At 56.7% G+C, this 18,031-nt stretch overlaps 6 protein-coding genes across 6 annotated transcripts; 3 read left to right on the forward strand and 3 right to left on the reverse strand.

Moving 5' to 3' along the window:
* Positions 1-27: 27 nt before the first annotated feature.
* Positions 28-1,057, forward strand: CPAR01_13884 (uncharacterized protein; the record flags this gene model as incomplete). The annotated part of the gene is made up of 3 exons (XM_060498136.1): positions 28-387; positions 438-601; positions 706-1,057. 3 exons carry the CDS (start codon positions 28-30, stop codon positions 1,055-1,057), a joined length of 876 nt encoding a protein of 291 aa, XP_060342870.1.
* A 1,508-nt stretch (positions 1,058-2,565) lies between these two features.
* On the forward strand, positions 2,566-3,580 carry CPAR01_13885 (BTB/POZ domain-containing protein; the record flags this gene model as incomplete). Its single annotated transcript, XM_060498137.1, has 2 exons — positions 2,566-3,229; positions 3,276-3,580. 2 exons carry the CDS (start codon positions 2,566-2,568, stop codon positions 3,578-3,580), a joined length of 969 nt encoding a protein of 322 aa, XP_060342871.1.
* Positions 3,581-5,478: 1,898 nt separating this feature from the next.
* Positions 5,479-7,270, forward strand: CPAR01_13886 (major facilitator superfamily transporter; the record flags this gene model as incomplete). The annotated part of the gene is made up of 2 exons (XM_060498138.1): positions 5,479-6,139; positions 6,186-7,270. The coding sequence occupies 2 exons, from the start codon at positions 5,479-5,481 to the stop codon at positions 7,268-7,270; spliced, it is 1,746 nt and encodes a 581-aa protein (XP_060342872.1).
* A 234-nt stretch (positions 7,271-7,504) lies between these two features.
* On the reverse strand, positions 7,505-8,822 carry CPAR01_13887 (uncharacterized protein; the record flags this gene model as incomplete). The annotated part of the gene is made up of 5 exons (XM_060498139.1): positions 7,505-7,960; positions 8,017-8,368; positions 8,417-8,610; positions 8,666-8,673; positions 8,720-8,822. 5 exons carry the CDS (start codon positions 8,820-8,822, stop codon positions 7,505-7,507), a joined length of 1,113 nt encoding a protein of 370 aa, XP_060342873.1.
* Positions 8,823-9,454: 632 nt separating this feature from the next.
* On the reverse strand, positions 9,455-11,220 carry CPAR01_13888 (NOL1/NOP2/sun family protein; the record flags this gene model as incomplete). The annotated part of the gene is made up of 2 exons (XM_060498140.1): positions 9,455-10,972; positions 11,020-11,220. The coding sequence occupies 2 exons, from the start codon at positions 11,218-11,220 to the stop codon at positions 9,455-9,457; spliced, it is 1,719 nt and encodes a 572-aa protein (XP_060342874.1).
* Positions 11,221-12,060: 840 nt separating this feature from the next.
* CPAR01_13889 (uncharacterized protein) lies at positions 12,061-13,701 on the reverse strand (the record flags this gene model as incomplete). The annotated part of the gene is made up of 2 exons (XM_060498141.1): positions 12,061-13,300; positions 13,349-13,701. The coding sequence occupies 2 exons, from the start codon at positions 13,699-13,701 to the stop codon at positions 12,061-12,063; spliced, it is 1,593 nt and encodes a 530-aa protein (XP_060342875.1).
* Positions 13,702-18,031: the final 4,330 nt, after the last annotated feature.

Here is an 18,031-nt window from a genome sequence, read left to right on the forward strand (position 1 = left end):
GATTCAGTCATTAATTCACGTCACAGAATGGCATTCAACGGCAGCCGCGGCATTGAAGCCAACGACAAGGACGACCAGGAGAGATTCGACATTGTCCTTGCTCCTTACCGCAAGAACAGAAGACTTCTCAGAGTCAAGAACCTCCCGTTTGCGGAGACCAGGGCCCGCGTCGAGGCTTTCCTCAATTGGAAGCTCGCCAAGCCGGACTCTGCCAGCTTCAACTGGCCTCCCTCGAATCGCCCGTCGGGTCATGATGGAGTCGTGTTCGTCTCGTTCAGAGAGCGCAACGACTGTGTCAGGGCCGATCGAGACCTCAAAGTGGTCATGTACCCAGGACCAAGAGGCACCCGCGAGTTGATCGTCCAAATAGACAGAGGCAGAAACCTCGTAAGTTCAACTTCGTCTACACACAAGACGCTTTTCTAACTGCGTATCAGGCTATTCCAGCCGCTGCTTGGCACAGGCTTCGTAATTCAAATGCAGCCAACAGCGCTGCGGAAACGCCTGAGAAACAGATGCCCCATCCTGTCTCATCCACGGGTCCCACAGTCGAAGTTTCATCTCTTTCCCGAGCGGCTCAGCAGCGCAAATTCCACTCCCCGTTCCATCCCTAGACCCCACAGCCACACTTCCATCTGCTTCCCGAATAACTCAGCGATATGACTTTGACATGGCTCGATGAGCCTTCGACTACATTGAATCCAGACTCGCTGTTCCAACTGACGCTGAACGCATGCGGCTTACACAAGAGTTCTTTACCAACGAGATGAAGATCAGATCGGAGCGATATGGTAACGACGGTGGTGTGGCCTCAGAGATCTCCGGCGCTGTCGTTCCCCCCACGCCCCTTCTTTCTTCTCCTGCTCCTGCTCGCAAAGCCGATGAGATTTCTTCCTCTGGTGCTCCGACGGTCCTGACGCTCAATCCGCGCCCAGCAAATTCTACTGGCACATCCTCTCGGACAGATTTCCAAACCTGGAAAGCCTTCGTCGGTGCCTTGAGTGATTCAGACGATGATGATGAGAACAATGTTGGCGCCAGACTTGGTTACGACTAAACCGAGGCTTCGATTCCTTTCCCTCGGAAAACTCTCGCAATATCGATCTATACATCGTCGGATTCATTCGCCTGCTATGACGGCTCTGACCTCTAGCTCGTTGCGACGAAGCGTCTCGACTACTCGACAAAAGCCGCTGGGCGAAAGCCTGAACCTCATTTCTTTCTAGGCGAAAGTCTGAAGTTCATCTTCTTGTGAGGCGAAAGCCTGAATTTAAGGTTGAAAATCCTTGGACCGCAGTCCTAAAGTCATCCTGGCGCCCCCAGAGTAATCTACGGGCAGGGTTCCATTCCCTAGCGATTCACTTATGTGCTCTTGTGGAAGGAAACTGCATATGGTTCTCAGACTCACACGAGGAAGGAATGGCGGTGATTGGAGCATGAAAAGAGTGTTTTTATATGGTCTGTGGTCATATCGAGGCCCCTTGATCTTGTCTATGGTCTCTCTGACTATCATCTCGTCTCTGTCATCTATCTTTTGAAATAACGGCTGTCTTTTCTCTGGATAATACTGATGAAAGAATAGGATAGAGAGTCTGAACGACGCTTGATGAAGGTATGTAGGCCTCATCGTCATAAGCCTAGATCTAACGATTCTTCGAATCCAAGGCTTTGCTGCAGCATATCCCGCCATCGTACGCAAATCAGGTCATGACCAACAATGTCAGCCATCCGACCAACAAGAGATGGGACGACTTCCGCCGCCACATCCAACACGTGCCTCCGTGACAGCACTGCGGACCACCGACGCGTGATCAGCCGCAGTCGAATTGACTTTGGTCACTACCAAAGTGCCCAATCTCAGCCACACCGAGCAGAATTCGACGACTGGGTGTTAACACTTTCTCACCGAAACAACTCGGCTGGGCCACTCGACCCAGGCCTTTGTGATGACCTTTGTTGCTGACCAAGGCCGACATCGTTGCCCCTCCCGACAAGCTCGAGCCACCACCACCACCTCCTCCTCCTCCTCCTCCTCCTCCTCCTCACTCTCGCCGAAGACACTCCCATCAGACAACTCTCACGGGGCTTGACAGCCAGATAAACCCCGAAACAGAAGACTTGGGGCCACAAGCTGAATGCACCTTCAAAGTTTCAACCGGCCCAACAAGGCTCGCGTCAGCAGGGAGGACTCGCATGCTATGCGCAGACGTGAGGGGGCAGCCTCATCCCGCATAGGCCACACGCTGTCCCGCTGGGGAAACCCGGCCAAACTCCAGACTCAATCGACCAAAAGCAGCCTCGACTCTGACGCCATTCACCTCACTGCCCGCGAGCTGAGTCGGGGGAGACACCACCAAGGGCATCTCGTTTGCGCCGGGCGTCTCATCCGAGCCTGAGGGGCCTGGATCTTCCTGGCACGACACCACCAGAATGACTCTCCACAAGGAGCTGCGTTTGAGGGGAAAGACTAAACGGTGGCGATGGAAAAATAACTACTGAAAAAAAAGTCGGGGGACGGAAAACACTGCAAGTCTCGTCATCGTCACCCTTCACCGACCACCGACAATGGACCAACCACTCAGCAAGCACATGGCGATCGACAAGCCGACACAGGAAAAGTTCTTTGAGGTGCGGTCGCCCGCCAGCTTCGCGGCGCGGATGTGGTCGCGCAACTACAGCGGCGTGCCCGTCGTGCCGGACGGCGACGTGATCCTCGTCGTAGGACTCGGCGAGGAGACAACAGAGCTGCGCGTAGACTCGCTCATACTGAAGCGGGCGTCAAGGGTGTTTGGCGCGATGCTGGGGCCGCGCTTTTCCGAAGGGCAGAAACTGCTGGACCGGGGATCAGAACCCGTCAAGATCAGCCTCCCGGACGAAGACCCCGAGATCATGGAGCTAATCCTCAACATCCTGCACCACCAGAACTCGCGCGTGTGCCAGATCGCGGCAGCGGACTCGATCCTCGAGGTGGCGGTTGTCGCCGACAAGTACGACTTGATTGACGCGCTCAAATACGCGTCGCAAACCATGCTGCACTACCACGAGCCATCGATTGACCACTTGACGGTCGGCGACTTGTGGAGGCTAGGCCTGGCGGCGGGCCTGCTCAACGAGGCCAAGTCATTTGAGAAGATCACCCGCATGCTTGTCTGGAACCACACGGTGCCGTACATACAATTGGTGGATGCCGAGGACGTGGTCGACATCGAGTTTGCGCTGCGGATGTGCTGTAAGTCGGGTGCTCTCCCGGGGGTGTTCGGACTAACGAGTGACAGATCTCCTTGAAAAGGAGAGACAGGACCTGAAGACGTCGTTGCTGATGCACCTCTTGCCCATCATCTCGACTGGTAACCAACTCCGGCTCGTCGAGATCAAGGTCGACTCGGTCGAGCACTTTGACGCGTGGCCGGAGCTGATGAAGTTGTTCGGGGCCAGTCTCAAGGAGACGACAAAATTCGCCGAAGGATTGGTCTTGGCGGACCGGAGCCGTCGCGCTGCCGGACCCAGTTCGGACTTTATGAGGCACTTCAAGGCTCGCGGAGGCATACGCCTTGCGGATGCACGGCGAGGGCGAGACTGAGATTGTGCATCGCGGACGGACGCCGTTCTAGAACATGTTGTCCTTTGATCGATCGTCATTTAGCTCCAGCGGGACCAATTGCATGGGTTAGGCAGGGTGACATTGAAATGAGAGTTTATTTTCGACGCCACAACAATTGACAGCCGAGGCTCGCCTTTGGTGATTTGCAGCCGCTCGGTCAAAGGCCGTGGGCCGTAAAAACAAGACAGAAACAGTGCGCCTCTGCGGTCTGCCAAGTCTCGAGTTCCGAGGTTGAGTTGATAAGCAAAAGGTGGATCTGTGACGGCACGATCGAATGGGACTCTCGCATGGTCTTTCGAGACCCAGATTTCATGGGCTGACCAGTCCGGAAGAGGGATGCGGCGGTCCAGGCAATCAAGCAATTTTACAGATTTTCGCAAGAGCCGACGGCTCGGGAGCCAAGCAGGCCAGACATGCAGGGGCCCTCCCGGACGCCACAACTGCGTGCACTTTATAGATTCGGTCCCGATGGGTACGGAGTAGTGGGCCGGCTCCGAATGCCTTTACTTTGTAAATATGAATAAGGTGTCAAAGGCTAAATCAGAAAAAGCCCTGCTTCTGCAAGTCAACAGCGTCGATGTATCCGTAGGACTGACTACTGTCGATGGTCGCTCGGCCGATGCACCGAATGCTCGAATCGACTGGTTGGTTCGCAACCTCTTATCACCGGGTGTCCAGATCTGGGAGGTCCGTACAGCGTAGCGCCAACAGACGATAAGCCCCTGGTTAGTAGTTCATCCGTCATGTCGTTTGCTGCACAGCTGCACCTGCATCGTATGTTGGTGGGATGCCGTTCGGACGGCGTTGGTGGTCGACGATGATGAATCCCTTGCCATGAATCAGTCAAACATATTAAAAGGGTCGGCCTCCTCGCAGTAGTCCGACTACGAGTGCGTGCGCGTTCGTTTGGGGGTGAGACGAAGTTGAGCAAAGTCCGAAATGTCCTGTCTCAAGGCTTTGTAATGAGAAAATAGGGGGACAGATTGATACCTAGTCGAAGGGCTCGAGGCCAATGGTCTCGAAATCCGTTGGAGTTGGAAGGGCTGCACCTCGGCACGGTGGCCAGGTCCGCCGACATCCCGGTTGGTGGGTCCCCGTTAGCGAGCCGCCAGCCCATGAAATATCGTCTCTGGCACGTTGCCTCGGCGAACTAGGCCCGGTGTGGCCGTCCCTTGGTTTCGCTAAACCACGTCATTCCGCCGTGCATGCGGCGCAAGCGGGTACGTACCTGAAAGAGAAAAAAAAACGGACGGAGGAAGGAAGAAAAGCTCTGCTCCGATCAAAGTAGAGATCCACTCTGCAGACCTCAGCTTGCGTTCGTCCATTCCCTGCACAGCAAACCACCTGCCATCGCATATCTGACAAAGCCAAATCGTGCGGCTCCTGGCCTAATCCCGTCTTGTGACTCCTGTCAGATCCCGCGCCAAGTATTGTATCAGACTGCCTGCAAAGCGTTCGATCCTAACCCGAGCCGGAGATAAGTGACCCTCCGCTGGTTCGTCCCCGTCCTCTACGACCGACTCCGTGCGGTTTAGTCATGGGAAATGGGCGTGCGGAAGACAAACCGCCCGGGTGGGCTTGCACCGGTGGATCAACACCACCCCCCCTGGCCGATGGAGATGGGTGTGTGTGTTGATACGGGCACCGACGAAGGGGATGGAAATCTCATTGGAAATCCCCACCCAAGGCCAAGTCCGGCCTACGCAGTATATAGACGATAGGCCGTCCCAAGTCTCCGGGTTACGGATCAGATCTCTCGCTCATCCGACCTAGACTTCAGCGCCTATCGTAGCATCAACGACGATCGTCATCCAAGCACAGTCCAACACTAGATAAGCTTAATACCCACGAGGACAGCCAGCCAGCCGCCAGTCACCATGGCGTCGACGCCGCACTCATCATCATCGTCCATCACGGCGACCGAGGCCGATGTCGAGGCCCAGAGGCCCGTGAACAAGGCCAACTACTTTCACCTCCTCTTCGACCAGGCCGGCGTGACAGAGGCCGTCCTCCAACGGAAATACCCCGGACAAGGCACCCACGAGGCTCCCTTTGTCGTTGACTTCCTCCCCGAGGATGCCCACAACCCCCAGACCTTCCCCAAGTGGAAGAAGTGGACTTACACCATCGAGCAGGCCATCGCCACCCTGGCCGTTGCCTTTGTGAGCACGGCCTTCTCTGGAGGTATCGCAGAGGTTATTCGCGACTTCAAGGTGTCGACCGAAATTGGTATCCTGGGCGTCTCCCTCTTCGTTGTTGGCTTCGCCGTCGGTCCTCTCATGTGGGCACCCCTTTCTGAGCTGTACGGACGTCAGTATCTCTTCATCGCCACCTACATCGCCCTCACTGCCTTCAACGCCGGTGCCGCCGGTGCGCAAAACATTGAGACGCTCATCATCCTGCGCTTCTTCGCCGGCACCTTTGGTGCTTCGCCCATGACCAACGCCGGCGGTGTTATTGCCGACATGTTCAACGCCCAAGAGCGCGGCCTGGCCACGGCCATCTTTGCTGCCGCTCCTTTCCTTGGCCCGTCTATTGGTATGCTCCTTTGCCCGAGTCTGTAAGTCCCAGCTAACAATTATAGGCCCCATTGTTGGTGGTTTCCTCGGCGTCGCGGAAGGCTGGCGGTGGATCGAGGGCCTCATGGCCATCTTCACCGGTGTCGTCCTCATCGTCGTTGCCCTGACCGTCCCCGAGACGTACGCGCCCGTCCTCCTCCGCCGCCGCGCCGACAAGCTCGCCAAGATCACGGGCAAGAACTACATTTCAAAGTACGAGGCCCACGCGCCCCGCAAGACCGCCGTCGAGCAGTTCAAGGTCGCCCTCTCCCGCCCCTGGATCCTCCTCTTCAGGGAGCCCATCGTCCTCTTGACCTCCATCTACATGGCCATCGTCTACGGCACCCTCTACATGCTCTTCGCCGCCTTCCCCATCGTCTTCCAGCGCGGCCGCGGCTGGTCCCCTGGCGTCGGCGGCCTGGCCTTCCTCGGTGTCGCCGTCGGCATGGTCTTTGCCGTCGTCTACACCGGCTTCGACAGCCGCCGCTACCTCAAGGTCTCTGCCGCCCACGGCGGCTTCGCCCCGCCCGAGGCCCGTCTCCCGCCATCCATGGTCGGAGCCTGCCTCCTTCCCATCGGCCTCTTCTGGTTCGCCTGGACCAACGGCCCCGAGATCCACTGGGTCGTCTCCATCATCGCCTCGGGCTTCTTCGCCGCGGGTCTCGTCCTCGTCTTCCTCAGCTTGCTCAACTACCTCGTCGACTCGTACGTCATCTTCGCCGCCTCCGTCCTGGCCGCCAACTCGGTCATGCGGTCCCTCTTCGGCGCCGCCTTCCCCCTCTTCACTACGCAAATGTACGAGAACCTCGGCATCCACTGGGCCTCGTCCATCCCGGCCTTCCTCGCCCTCGCCTGTCTGCCGGTCCCCTTCCTCTTTTACAAGTTCGGTCCCGCCATCCGCGCAAAGTGCGCCTTCGCCGCCGAGGCCGCTGAAGTGCTGGAGCGCATGCGCAAGACGCACGAGGAGGTCAACGAGGACGACGCCATGGCCGAGGAGCGGGCGCACGAGAAGGAGCACAAGCGCAGCAAGTCTGTCTCTGCCAGCGACGGCGGTGTTTTGTCCGATGACGAGCGGACCGTCCAGGGTGAGCCTGAGACTCCCAAGGCTTAACTTAGACGACGCATAGATGACATTTCTTCACTACGTATCTGGAGATGGGAGCATGGATAGACAATGATACCCGGAGCGGCACGTGTTACGGCATGATGTTAGCATTTACAAGGAGTTTTGGGCAGTTTTCAGAGCATACTAGACAGGCCACAGGAGCCGACATTAGATACCAGATAGACCCCCCCTCATCTGTATAATCATAGACTAATAGATCAACACTCAAAGTCAATCGCCCTACAATTCATCCCGCTCCCGCCCGCCAATCTTGATCTTCAGCCCCGGAATGTTCTTCACCTTGAGATTATGCGAGCTCAGAACCCTCACGTTACTCTTCACCGACCCAGCCTTGTCGTCGACGGCCTCCTGCCCCGGCGGCGTCCACGGCTTGACCCGTCCCTGCCACACGTCCAGCCCCCACCCCTGCAGCTCGCGCGGCGTAAAAGCCTTGCCCTTGGGGTACGGGTAGATCCTCCCGTTAGAGACCTGGTGGACCGCGCCGACGGGGTACGCGTCTTCGGCGACGTCGGAGCCGAGGCCGAGCTTGGCGGGGAGGTCGGGGAAGCGGTTCGGGTCGACTGTGACGGGTGTCAGGGAGGCGTACTGCTTCTTTGCAAAGTCGTGGAGGTCTGCGCGGATGGAGGCGCGGGTCTGCGGGGAGGGTGAGAAGATGTAGACGATTGGCCAGGCGCGCTGTGTTTCGTCAGTATCCTTTATAGCTGCTTCTGCTGTGACAAGGCAAGACATACGTCGATGAATCGCTGGTGGTTCAAGGGCGTCAGCTCCGCGATGACGGGCCTGGATACTTCCAGGATCCAGCCCTCGAGCCCGTCTGCCGCGCTCCGCGTGTGCGTGCTCTCGTCGTCGTGTTTGCGGCACACGACCTTGGCGTCCGCGGATGTTGGCGTATCGACGATGCCAAAGGTGAACTCGGCCCAGTGCTTCTGCGCTACGGCCTCAAAGGCCCGCCGGAGCGCCGGCTCATCTGGACCGAGGTGAGCTACGCAGACAAAAGCGTCGCTATTGCCAAAGGACTCGGCTTCCTCGATTGAGACGCTGGAGACTTGAGGCCGTCGGGCGCGGTCGCTGAAACGTAGAATTCTGGTGGTAGGCGTGTTAGCTTTGCTGCGAGGAGGGCTGCAGACTCACTCGTCGCTCGTTATAGGACCTAGGTAGTCAACCGCCGGCCCGCCGTCGCGCAAGAGCTTGACGGAGGGGTAGACGGTCGCTAGCGCGTCTGCGCAGTGGTCCTCGGCGGCGTCCTCGATCCAGGCCATGGGGAGGTTGGCTAAGGATTGCGCTGCTTCCCACTCTGCCGTTAGGTGCTTGGAGATCTCTGGAGACTGCAATCAACCTTTTGGTCAGCAATATGACCACACCCTATCGAGTTCATCCTACCTTGGCACCTACAACTGTCAGCTCATGTCTACTTTATCCGTCGGATGTACTCACAGGCAATCAACCTCATCTCGTTGCTGAGCGGGACCTGGTCCTGCCCCGCCGCCCCAGGTACCAATGGCACCAGGAGCATCCACAGAAAGCGATGAGAAACCATTTTCTCTTTCCTTGGTGGTTTTTGGAAGGATGAGAGGAAGAGATTGATGGAATAGAAAGGGTGGGATGTCGTCGGTTACCCCTGTCTGATGGGCGACAGGGATTGACTCCTGGACAAGGTCCAGGCTTGTTCAAGGTCACATTGCAGGGAACCACGACTCTACAGTACTTTTTCCATTATCACAAGCAAGCCTAGCATCAGTTATGAAGAAAATCCCGATCCAAACGCCATTCTCAATATACAATAATCAACGGTGACTCAACATTCCTGCCTTTGTTCCCTTTGTCGTTCGGTCTCTGCCGCATGCATGACAAAGCGGAAATGACGATATTCATAACAATGTGAAAGCGGTCACCAAGTGTAGCCCGGTGCACCTACGAGAGGAGGGCAAATATACCGAGGCTGAGAGAAACACAAGGCACGCAAGTTGGAAAGACTGAGCAGGGAAGGAAGGCTCGAGGCAAAAGTGTTGCCGGGAAGGGCTGAGGACCCGCTTTCCTGGAGATAGATGTTGTTCCTCGAGGAGGAAGGAGCAGGTCAAAGTACACACGTCGTGGCAGATACGAAGGAGAGCCCGAGTAGACTGATAGATTATCCTATTACAAGCACCACCTCTCTTCCATAGAGCCGACCTAGTCAAACCCGTTCCACTCGTCCTCGCCGCTGCCTTCATCGCTTGCGTCCTCACTCTCCTCTTCACTTGAATTCTCCTGCTCGGGCGCGCTCACATTCGCCGTCTCCAGTACCACAGGCTTCCCTGTGCTCTTGAGCACCGGCATCCCGGCCATATCCCTCACGATCCGTCCTTCGTCGTCTCTCAAGTACGGTCCATCCCCGTCGACCGTCTCCTCTCTCGCAAACGCAGCAACGAAGAATCCCATTACGCCGTGACCGTCGCCCTTGTACGTACGAATACACGCTTCCGCTACAGTCTCATCACCTCCAGCCGCCTCGGGCAGTCCACGGACGGGCCACTCCCGCATACCGCGGACCTGCTTCTGCCTCGGTAGGATCGTCCAGCCACGCTCTTTCGCAACCTTTGACGCGAGGGCCTTGATCACCACGCCCTCGTTCTCCTCTGCGTGTATCGAGCAGGTGGAGTAGGTGATCTTCTTGGCACCGGGAAACGTCATGGCGTGAAGCAGAAGCGTCAGTTGGAAGCCGGCTAACGCGTCCAGACGCTTTTGCAGCTCCTGCTCCGACTGAACCTCGACCGTGTTGCCGTCATCATCGACCATTACCGCACCGGGCTCCTCCTTTTCGTCCCGCTTGCGCTTGCGGTCGTCCTGTTTGGACGGCTTTCCCTTTGCGTTCTTGGATCCAGGCGGGCCAGGGACCTCCGGGAGATGCAGTTCTGGCATCGAATCACGCCCTACGATACCGCTGCCAGAGCAGCTGGGGTCCAGCAGCAGGGCTCCGACGTCTTTGTATGTGTCAGACGTGGGATCAACGTCTAAAAAGTCCTGACCAGGACCAATCTTGGTCATGCCTCGACTGCCAGCAATCCTGACCATCTTCTCCAGCGTCTGGGCCCTCTTGGAGTCCCTCTCGAACGCAAAGATGGTCTGTTTCTGGGCTCCCTGCTCCGGTTCATGCGACTTGACAATCGCTGCGAGATGCGTTGTCTTATTCCCCGGCGCCGCACACGAATCGATAACGTCGCCGTCTTCCGAGTGCGGGTCCAGAAGGTATGCTGGAAAGCAGGACGCCTTGTCCTGAAGAATGATCTCGCCCTTGAGATAAGCCTGCGTCTTGGTCACATCCGTTCCAGGCGATGCCGCGAGGAGGTAGGGGATGTGAGTATCGATAAAGATGGCTTTTCCCGTTGCCTGCGTCACGGCCTCGATGGAAAGCGCTCTCTCGTACCCCTTGAAAGTGGTCTCAAGCTGGTCCTCCACAGTACTCTTGAGCACGTTCACCCTGATCCATCGAGGGTGTCTTCCTTCAGGGTCCGCGTTGGCGTTGACGTCAGCCCGCAGCAGTTCCAACGACGACACCTTCCTCCTCAGGCGGGCGCGCGTGAGCTCAGAGGTTAATCTCGCCTTGTGCCGCTCAATGGTTGTCCTGAGACCGTGAGACTGGGGCAGCGCGATACCCTTCTTGGCCAGGAGGAAGTCGTGCACCAGCAGTAGCGCCAGCAAAGGTGTAAGCTGCAGAGTCAGCGACAGTCAACGACTTGACGATGCAGCAGACTCACCTTGCGCTCATGGCGCAGAATGTCCGCCGCCTCGATGACCTCCTTCAAGATGGCACTCCACTTGCACGTCTCCAGTGCGAGGGCGTAGACCTGCGCTGGCGGCGACTTGAGACCTTTTTTGCCAAAGACGCGACTCTTTAAGCTGCCGCCGTGGTCGGAGCTCGCCGAAAGAATGTCGGCAGCCTCGTGATATAGCGACATAGTGCCGGCTGTCCGTGTATATTGACGTTGGTCACCGCAGCCGTGTCTCGGTGTGCGGCTGTGGGGTATCGGCGGATGAGGTGAAGAGAAATTTCTACAGTGGGCACCGCTGGCTCGGAGAATTTGTGGGGACCGGCGGCAGTGGACGGGCGTGTTGATTGCTTGGCCAATTGAGATTGTCACACACGCACCCGTCTCGATGTGTCCCTTGCTTCGCTGAGAAATGGTCACTGCGACTTGTTAAATTAACTTTTGAGTCGGCATCTGGATCATGGGTTTGGCAATGCAATTGAATGAGGTGGACTTGTTTCGCGTGGACGAAATAACCTTAATTTGACGTCCAGGCGCCAATTTGGTGGGCCTTACACCTCTCACACGGCTTACTTGTCAGTGGTGGTAACATGGTTGGCTCAATTGTCTATCTGACTACCAAGCAAATAACCACCTCTCAAAACCCCTTCCCAAATGCGGTGCCTCGTCTGCAGAGACCCATGTAAGAATCGAAATGTATGTGTTCCAAGGTACAAACAAGAAGCGGAATCCAGTTGCCCTTGAGCTTGCTCGTGTTCCCCAAGCTTTGCTTTCCCCCGGTTCAAAGGTGTGTATGTAACTGATCATCATCATCGTCAAAAAAAAAAAAAAAAGAAGAAATTGGCGCGAATGCTCGCGCACGAAAATGGGGATGCTTTTCCAAACAGCCCCGCCGAGTCCCAGTGTCCAAACAAAACAACGTCTCAAACTCCCATCCCAGCCACGGCCCTAGAATGTCTAACGAAGAAAAGTTTGATACAAGCGCAACCAAAACGCTGGCGGCGCGCATAGGTTCGAAGGACAACCCGCTTACTTGCGGTTGCTGCGGTGGCGGTGGAGGTGCTCGTGTTCGTGGACGTGGCGACGGGCCTTGTAGTTGTCGGTAGAGCCGGCGGGGGTCGCAGCGGCTTTGGACTCCTCTGCGGGAGAGGTGACGGTGACGGTCTTGTAGACGGTCCTGGTCTTGCGGGAGCACCCAGATGCCGAGGGCTTGGGCGCGACTGCGTTGGTGGTAGGGACGGCGGCAGCGGCAGACGTCTCGGCAGCCTTGGTGCTGGCCTTCTCAGGGGCGACCTGAATGGGAAGCTCGGAAGAAACCATGGCGGATGTCTTGGAGACTTCCTCCTGGCTGACGTAGCCAGAGGTGGCGGGCTTGCTGGCAGAAGGCTGGACGGCGGAGGGCTTTGCAGAAGCAGCCGTCGCCGCAGACGAGGCAGAGGAACCAGAAGGGTTGGCAACAGAACCACTGCCGCTACCGCTGCCGCTACCGCTGCCGCTGCCGCTGCCACCGCTGACGACAGCACCGAAGGAGGTGAGGAGGTTGTTGCCGGGAAGCTTACTCATGAGACCATCGACAACTTCGTCAACGGGAGAGGAGATTGTGCAGTCCTTGTTGGTGTTGAGGCCCTTGAGGAGACCAGGGCACTTGTCCATACCAGAAGAGCCGGCGTTGCAGTTGTCAATGATTTGCTGGAGAACGGTCTCATCCCAAGCAGCAATGAAGTCGGCGTGGAGACTGTAACCAGTGGCATCACCGTTGGAGAGGACAAAGGGCTGCGAGCCCTGGCCGGGAGTCCAGCGGCTGGCAAACTTGGGAGTGTCCCAGTAGACCTCGAAGAACATGTGAGGAACGTGGATCCATCCAGCAGGGCAGTTCTTGCGGCGGCTGTTCGACGCACCCTTGTTCGAGGGCCAGGCCATGCTCTCGTAGTCAGTCAGGGCAGCGTTGGGGTTGTAGCAGGAAGGCATGTGGACATCGGCACGGAGGGGAGAAGCGTAGCCGTCGCAGTTCTGGTCGGGGAAGCCGACTCCGGAGCCGTCATTGTTGGGATCGACGATGCCGGCGGTAGTGCCGTCAGAGTTGGCAGGGTACGATGGCGGGTTGTAGTTGGATCTGGGGCAAGTCCACTGAACAGGCTGGATGGGGCCGTCCGCCGGCTCGAGGTTCTCCTTGCCTCCAGACGACGGGGCAACGCGAGCGGAGGAATTACCGCTAAAGATCTGCAGGCCCTTGGGGAAGGCCTTGATCTCATCATCGGTGCCATCGAAGCTGGGCGGTGTTAATAGAGGATTTAGTCCAGAAGACAGCTATACTCACAAGTAGTAGACGTTGACATAGAAAACATCGACAGCCTCAAACTCCTTGGTCTTGGGGTCCTGGAAGTAAAGAGACGGGAACCAGTAGGCGCTGTTGTCGCCGTTGATCATGGCGTTGGTGCACTTGGACTGGGATAGAGTCTCGCCAGTGGCCGACATGCCAAAGTTGCTTCCTCCCATGACGCCGTGAACGTGGGTCGCGGGCTTTCCGGGGTTGATGATGGGATCAACACGGGTCTTGACGAGCTGCTTGTTGTTGAAGCGGAGGACGGCAAAGGTTCTGTCATCGGACTTGGAGCCGGCCGAGGCGGCGCCCAGTAGGGCAGCCAAAGTAGTGGCAGCGGAGAACTTCATGGTGGTTGATTGTACGGTTGGGTGATTGTGCGGTATGAGACGGGTATCAAAGTGGTCGCTGGGACTCTTGCTGGTTGAGTAGGGACTGTATGGGTGCTGATACCGGAGCACCTGGTGAAGTGAAGGGTGTATATCGCGACTCGGTGAGTGACGAAAGTGGTGAGTGAGTGGAATGAGACAGGTCAAAGAGGGCTGTCCAGAAGTTGTAATGAGAGGACGTGCTCAGCAAGCTGTAGCGTTTTGTGGGTTGAAAAGGAATGATGAAAGGAGAGAATAAAATGCCCAGCAAGTGTCGACAGGGAAAAGTGGTGGAATGGAGAAGGTGAGGTCGGGGTGTAGATCCACGGTGGAGGATGGAAGAAGTGGGAAGTAATATATTCATCGGACGGCAGCTGGGACCCAGACCCGGGCGGGACGGGGGGCACACCGTGAATGGCAGTTGGCAGGCTACGGCGAGGTACCTTGGATCTGGGAAGGGGGCCCGGGTGGTAGGAAGGCGCTAGCAGGGTGGCCAGGGACGCTCAGCCGTGACGCCATGGAGTGTTCGTGGTAGTGCCATCTGGCGATGAAGTACTCGAGCACAGGGCGATAGCAGTAAATGTACATAAGGTAGGTTGAGCGTGGTGAGCAGGGTCGCACCTCGACAACGTGGCAGTCAGAATCAAGATGAAAGTACATTGTGTTAAGATGTATGCCCAAGCCATGTACTCGAGAGATGGGATGAACAGGGACATGCTTAATTTCTGGTAACCTCCTGGCTGCTATTTTCGAGTACATGTTCGACACAACCAAGGAATTGTCCGCATCATTTCTAAATGGGAAAAGAACAGACAAGAGCCCAGACGAATCGCCCATAGTACATTACACCACTACAAAAAGCTGAGAAGAAACGAAACGGCGGCAAGCTGACGACCCCTTGGACCCCCGCTCATCTGATGTCTGCACTCACGCACTGGATAGGAGACGGGAGTGCACAAAAGTTGAGATGGTGTGCTGCACGGCTGGTTCCTGCATGGTGCATAAGCGTGGCCGACTTCCCATTGGCTGAATATGATGTCCAACTGCCAAAATTGTGCAGGCCCGAGGTCAATTGTCGCTCAGTGTGACGCCGGAGCTGTTCTTAGCACGAAGAAAGGCACGCTGACTCGCCCCTGGTTTCTGGGCTTCTTCTCTCGCTAGCGTTTGTGCCGCGCGACGTGGCGTCCAGTCAGCTTTCACCGAGACCACACCACGGAAGAGGATACCCAGCTGCCAGCCGGCCTCCTGGGCAAAGGGCTTCAAGTGCCCGTTTGTGGCGCTGCAAAAGTTTGATTTGGCGGATCAGAGGCGTCCGCCCGTTTGGAAACACATAGCTGCCAGCACCACCAGGCTCCAGCGACTATCGACGCTCAGGGCTTGGTGGCGGTTGGCACACGGGTCGATGCTATATTTCAGGGGCAAAGGGCGTCGTCCATGATCCGGCCCATGACGTCCTGGCAGCCTGTCAAGTGTCTGCCTCTTGCAAGCTCTTGGTCCGTCGTGCATGTCGTGAGGTGTTGATGACGGTGCACATTGCCATGGACTTGAATAAGCAATGCACGCTGCCGATGATTCGGGAATGCTGCCAGAGGACACAAGAAACAGATATTAGCAGCGCCTTCCACAAAACCTCGCAACGTCCCGTCTGTCGTTGCTGCCTCGATGTCTTTAGGAAGGGACAACAGAAGGTTTGCGGTTTACCTTCTTTCCCGCTAACCGTATTCGGGCAAGCGTTATCCAGATGTTTATCCCACTTGCGCAGGGGCTCGCCCTTTCCAAATTGCAGGGTTTGAGACTTTTTCCCAAGAAGCAACGGGCAGGAAGTTGGAGACGGACAAGATAGGAAACCACATCTGAGTCGGCACTTGAGACTTTTTTCGAAAGGCTGGAAAGAGTGAACACAGTTCCAACCGCATCGAGCTTCAGCAACATCACCTGCGAGACATCAAACCTGTCATTCGGGAATCTCGGGGTCATTCTTCCAACTGGATCACCCTTCGAACAATCCCTTTCTTGCCTCCCGACGGAATGGCCATGTCTCTCTCCGTTGTCTTGACTCTGGCTTCCTTGGCCTTGGCCGGGCAAAAGAGTTTTCTAGCTGCATAACTTATGCATCCAACTTGTCGTTCCCCACCTCCCTCCCTCGCAAAACGTCTGTTCTGGTCGCGCGACGCTCGATTGGGGCACAATTCCCAGGCTCAAACCGCCGAACAATGCCATTCATCCTCCAGCGAGAATGAAGGCGATGTAATAGTCGCTCGCCATTCCAATCCCTCGGTTCCATCCGGTCCAAGAAAGTTGTGACACAATCCGGCCAAGTAGAGTCCAGACCTCTGCCGATACCCCAAAGGCTGGGGATCGGCCATGACAGATCACAGGCCTGCCCACGAGCTCTAGACTCTATACTCTGGAGGTGTCGACTGGGTCAGCGGCTGGTGGGGTTTCGAAACGCCTGATCCTGGCGCTCATCCCATGTTAACCCGTGTGTTCGAGAAAACAATCACGGACTGCCCGGCAAATCATGTCCTCCCGAGTCGGCGGCGCTCCTGCGGGGAGATTGACTGCTGCCTCCGGCTGCAACCTGGCATCAGCCCCTGGCCATCACACCGGCACTCAACTGCGACGAAAATTTCGCATGGCTGGAATCGACCAGCGCTAGAATAATGCCAAAATTCATGTCTCCGGCAACCTGCTTGAGGGCTGTTCCGATGTGCAGTATGCACCACCACCACTTCGCGCATTGCATCTATAGTCCCCCGAGAACACACATGACACCTCACTGGTGGTTCTTGGAGTGGCTGGGAACTGCGTGATGCATCTCCGACCGGGCGAGAATCCAGCTGTAGCTTTTGGCTTCAAGAAGCTTTACCGGAATGACGAAACATCGCCGTTCCGAAGGCTTATTTTTGTGCGCACGCGCGGGATAATTCCACACAAAGATTCCTCTTTTGGTCTTCTGTCTTGAATTGCAACAGTCTCACTTTGACACGCGCCAGGTTGTCTTCAGCCAGCCCCGTAAACAGTTGGATCAGAGACTTACTCAGTTTTCTTCGAGCAGTATCGCCGATGTATCTTGGAATAACAACGGCCTTGTCTGGGCAAGGGCTCACCGACAAATCCACCGTCGTCAACACCGCCTCTCTTCATCTCCAAATTGAACGATGCCCGCTTCCTACCAAGTTGACCAGCCCTCGGTTCACAACGTTTGCATGGGGTGGTACCGCGCCACGGTGGCTCTCGTCGGGGTCTCAAAGTGCCAAGAGGTGGAAAACCAGGTTACGAGTAAGTCCCAAGGAAACAGGCGAGATGACTGACGGTCGCGCCTGGCGATACGAATTCTCTTGACATAATAGCCCATATAGCAACAAGCTCTCTTTCCTGGGCAGAGGGGCTCTCTCCCTTTGCGTCCTGGGAGTCCCCCTGAGCCGCCGTCTGGCGGGAAATCGGCTGGCGCGCGCTTCCAAAACGCCCGGTCCCCAATGGTGGTCCGCTCAATTAGACAATCGGCAAATGTGAGCCAGAAGCCGCTACTGGGCAGATTGAGGATGAAACAAATTGTCTCTCGACGCCGTGGCTAGAAAGCATTCAAGGCAGCGAGGCCATCACTGGCATCTCTGCGCGCCATTAACACGGACATGCTTAACGAGCTTATCTATTGTGCGTTCTAGTCGCAATTTGCAACGCACCTCTCGGCGACCGGCAGTTTGTCATGCACTCTGAGCTTTCTTATTCCTATTGGAAGTTGCGATGGTCCTTGCTAGCCAAAGTGTCAGTCTGTCCCCGTCTGCACCGCAGGGACAGATCGACGGCGCCGCACCATCCCGAGCCGAACCAAGGCCAGACGGTGCCATCTCATCTCTGGCAACGTGTCGCCTCTCCATTACTAACCCAAGCTCTCAGGCAAGCACAGCCGAAAAGATCAACGTGGCTTGCTGCTCTCCGGGACGATGACGGAATTACACCCGTCCCGTGTCCAAACCTCTTGTGAGGGATTTCTCTCAAATCGCCATCCGAGCCCGACGCCCCTTTGTGAAATCAATCTGCTCCCGTCCCTGCGTGTGCGGCCTCACTAGCACGTCACCATCAATCGCCTGGCTCCATTATTTACCTCCCTTGGCAATCCCTTCCCCCCGGGCGCATCTTGCGAGTAAGCTCGTGCGTGCGCGCCTGTTTGGCCATGTGCCGCGTTCCCGGCCTCCGTTGATAAGGGCTTGCGTCGGGGCTAGGGCTGGCAGTCACGGTCCCGCGGGGATTACTGGTATTGACGGGTAGTTGCGTAAGGCCTCGGAGGGGTTGCGCAGGTATTAGTGTT

This window comes from Colletotrichum paranaense, assembly GCF_030867605.1.
Source record: "Colletotrichum paranaense strain IMI 384185 chromosome Unknown Scaffold_14.1, whole genome shotgun sequence".
NCBI lineage: Eukaryota > Fungi > Ascomycota > Sordariomycetes > Glomerellales > Glomerellaceae > Colletotrichum > Colletotrichum paranaense.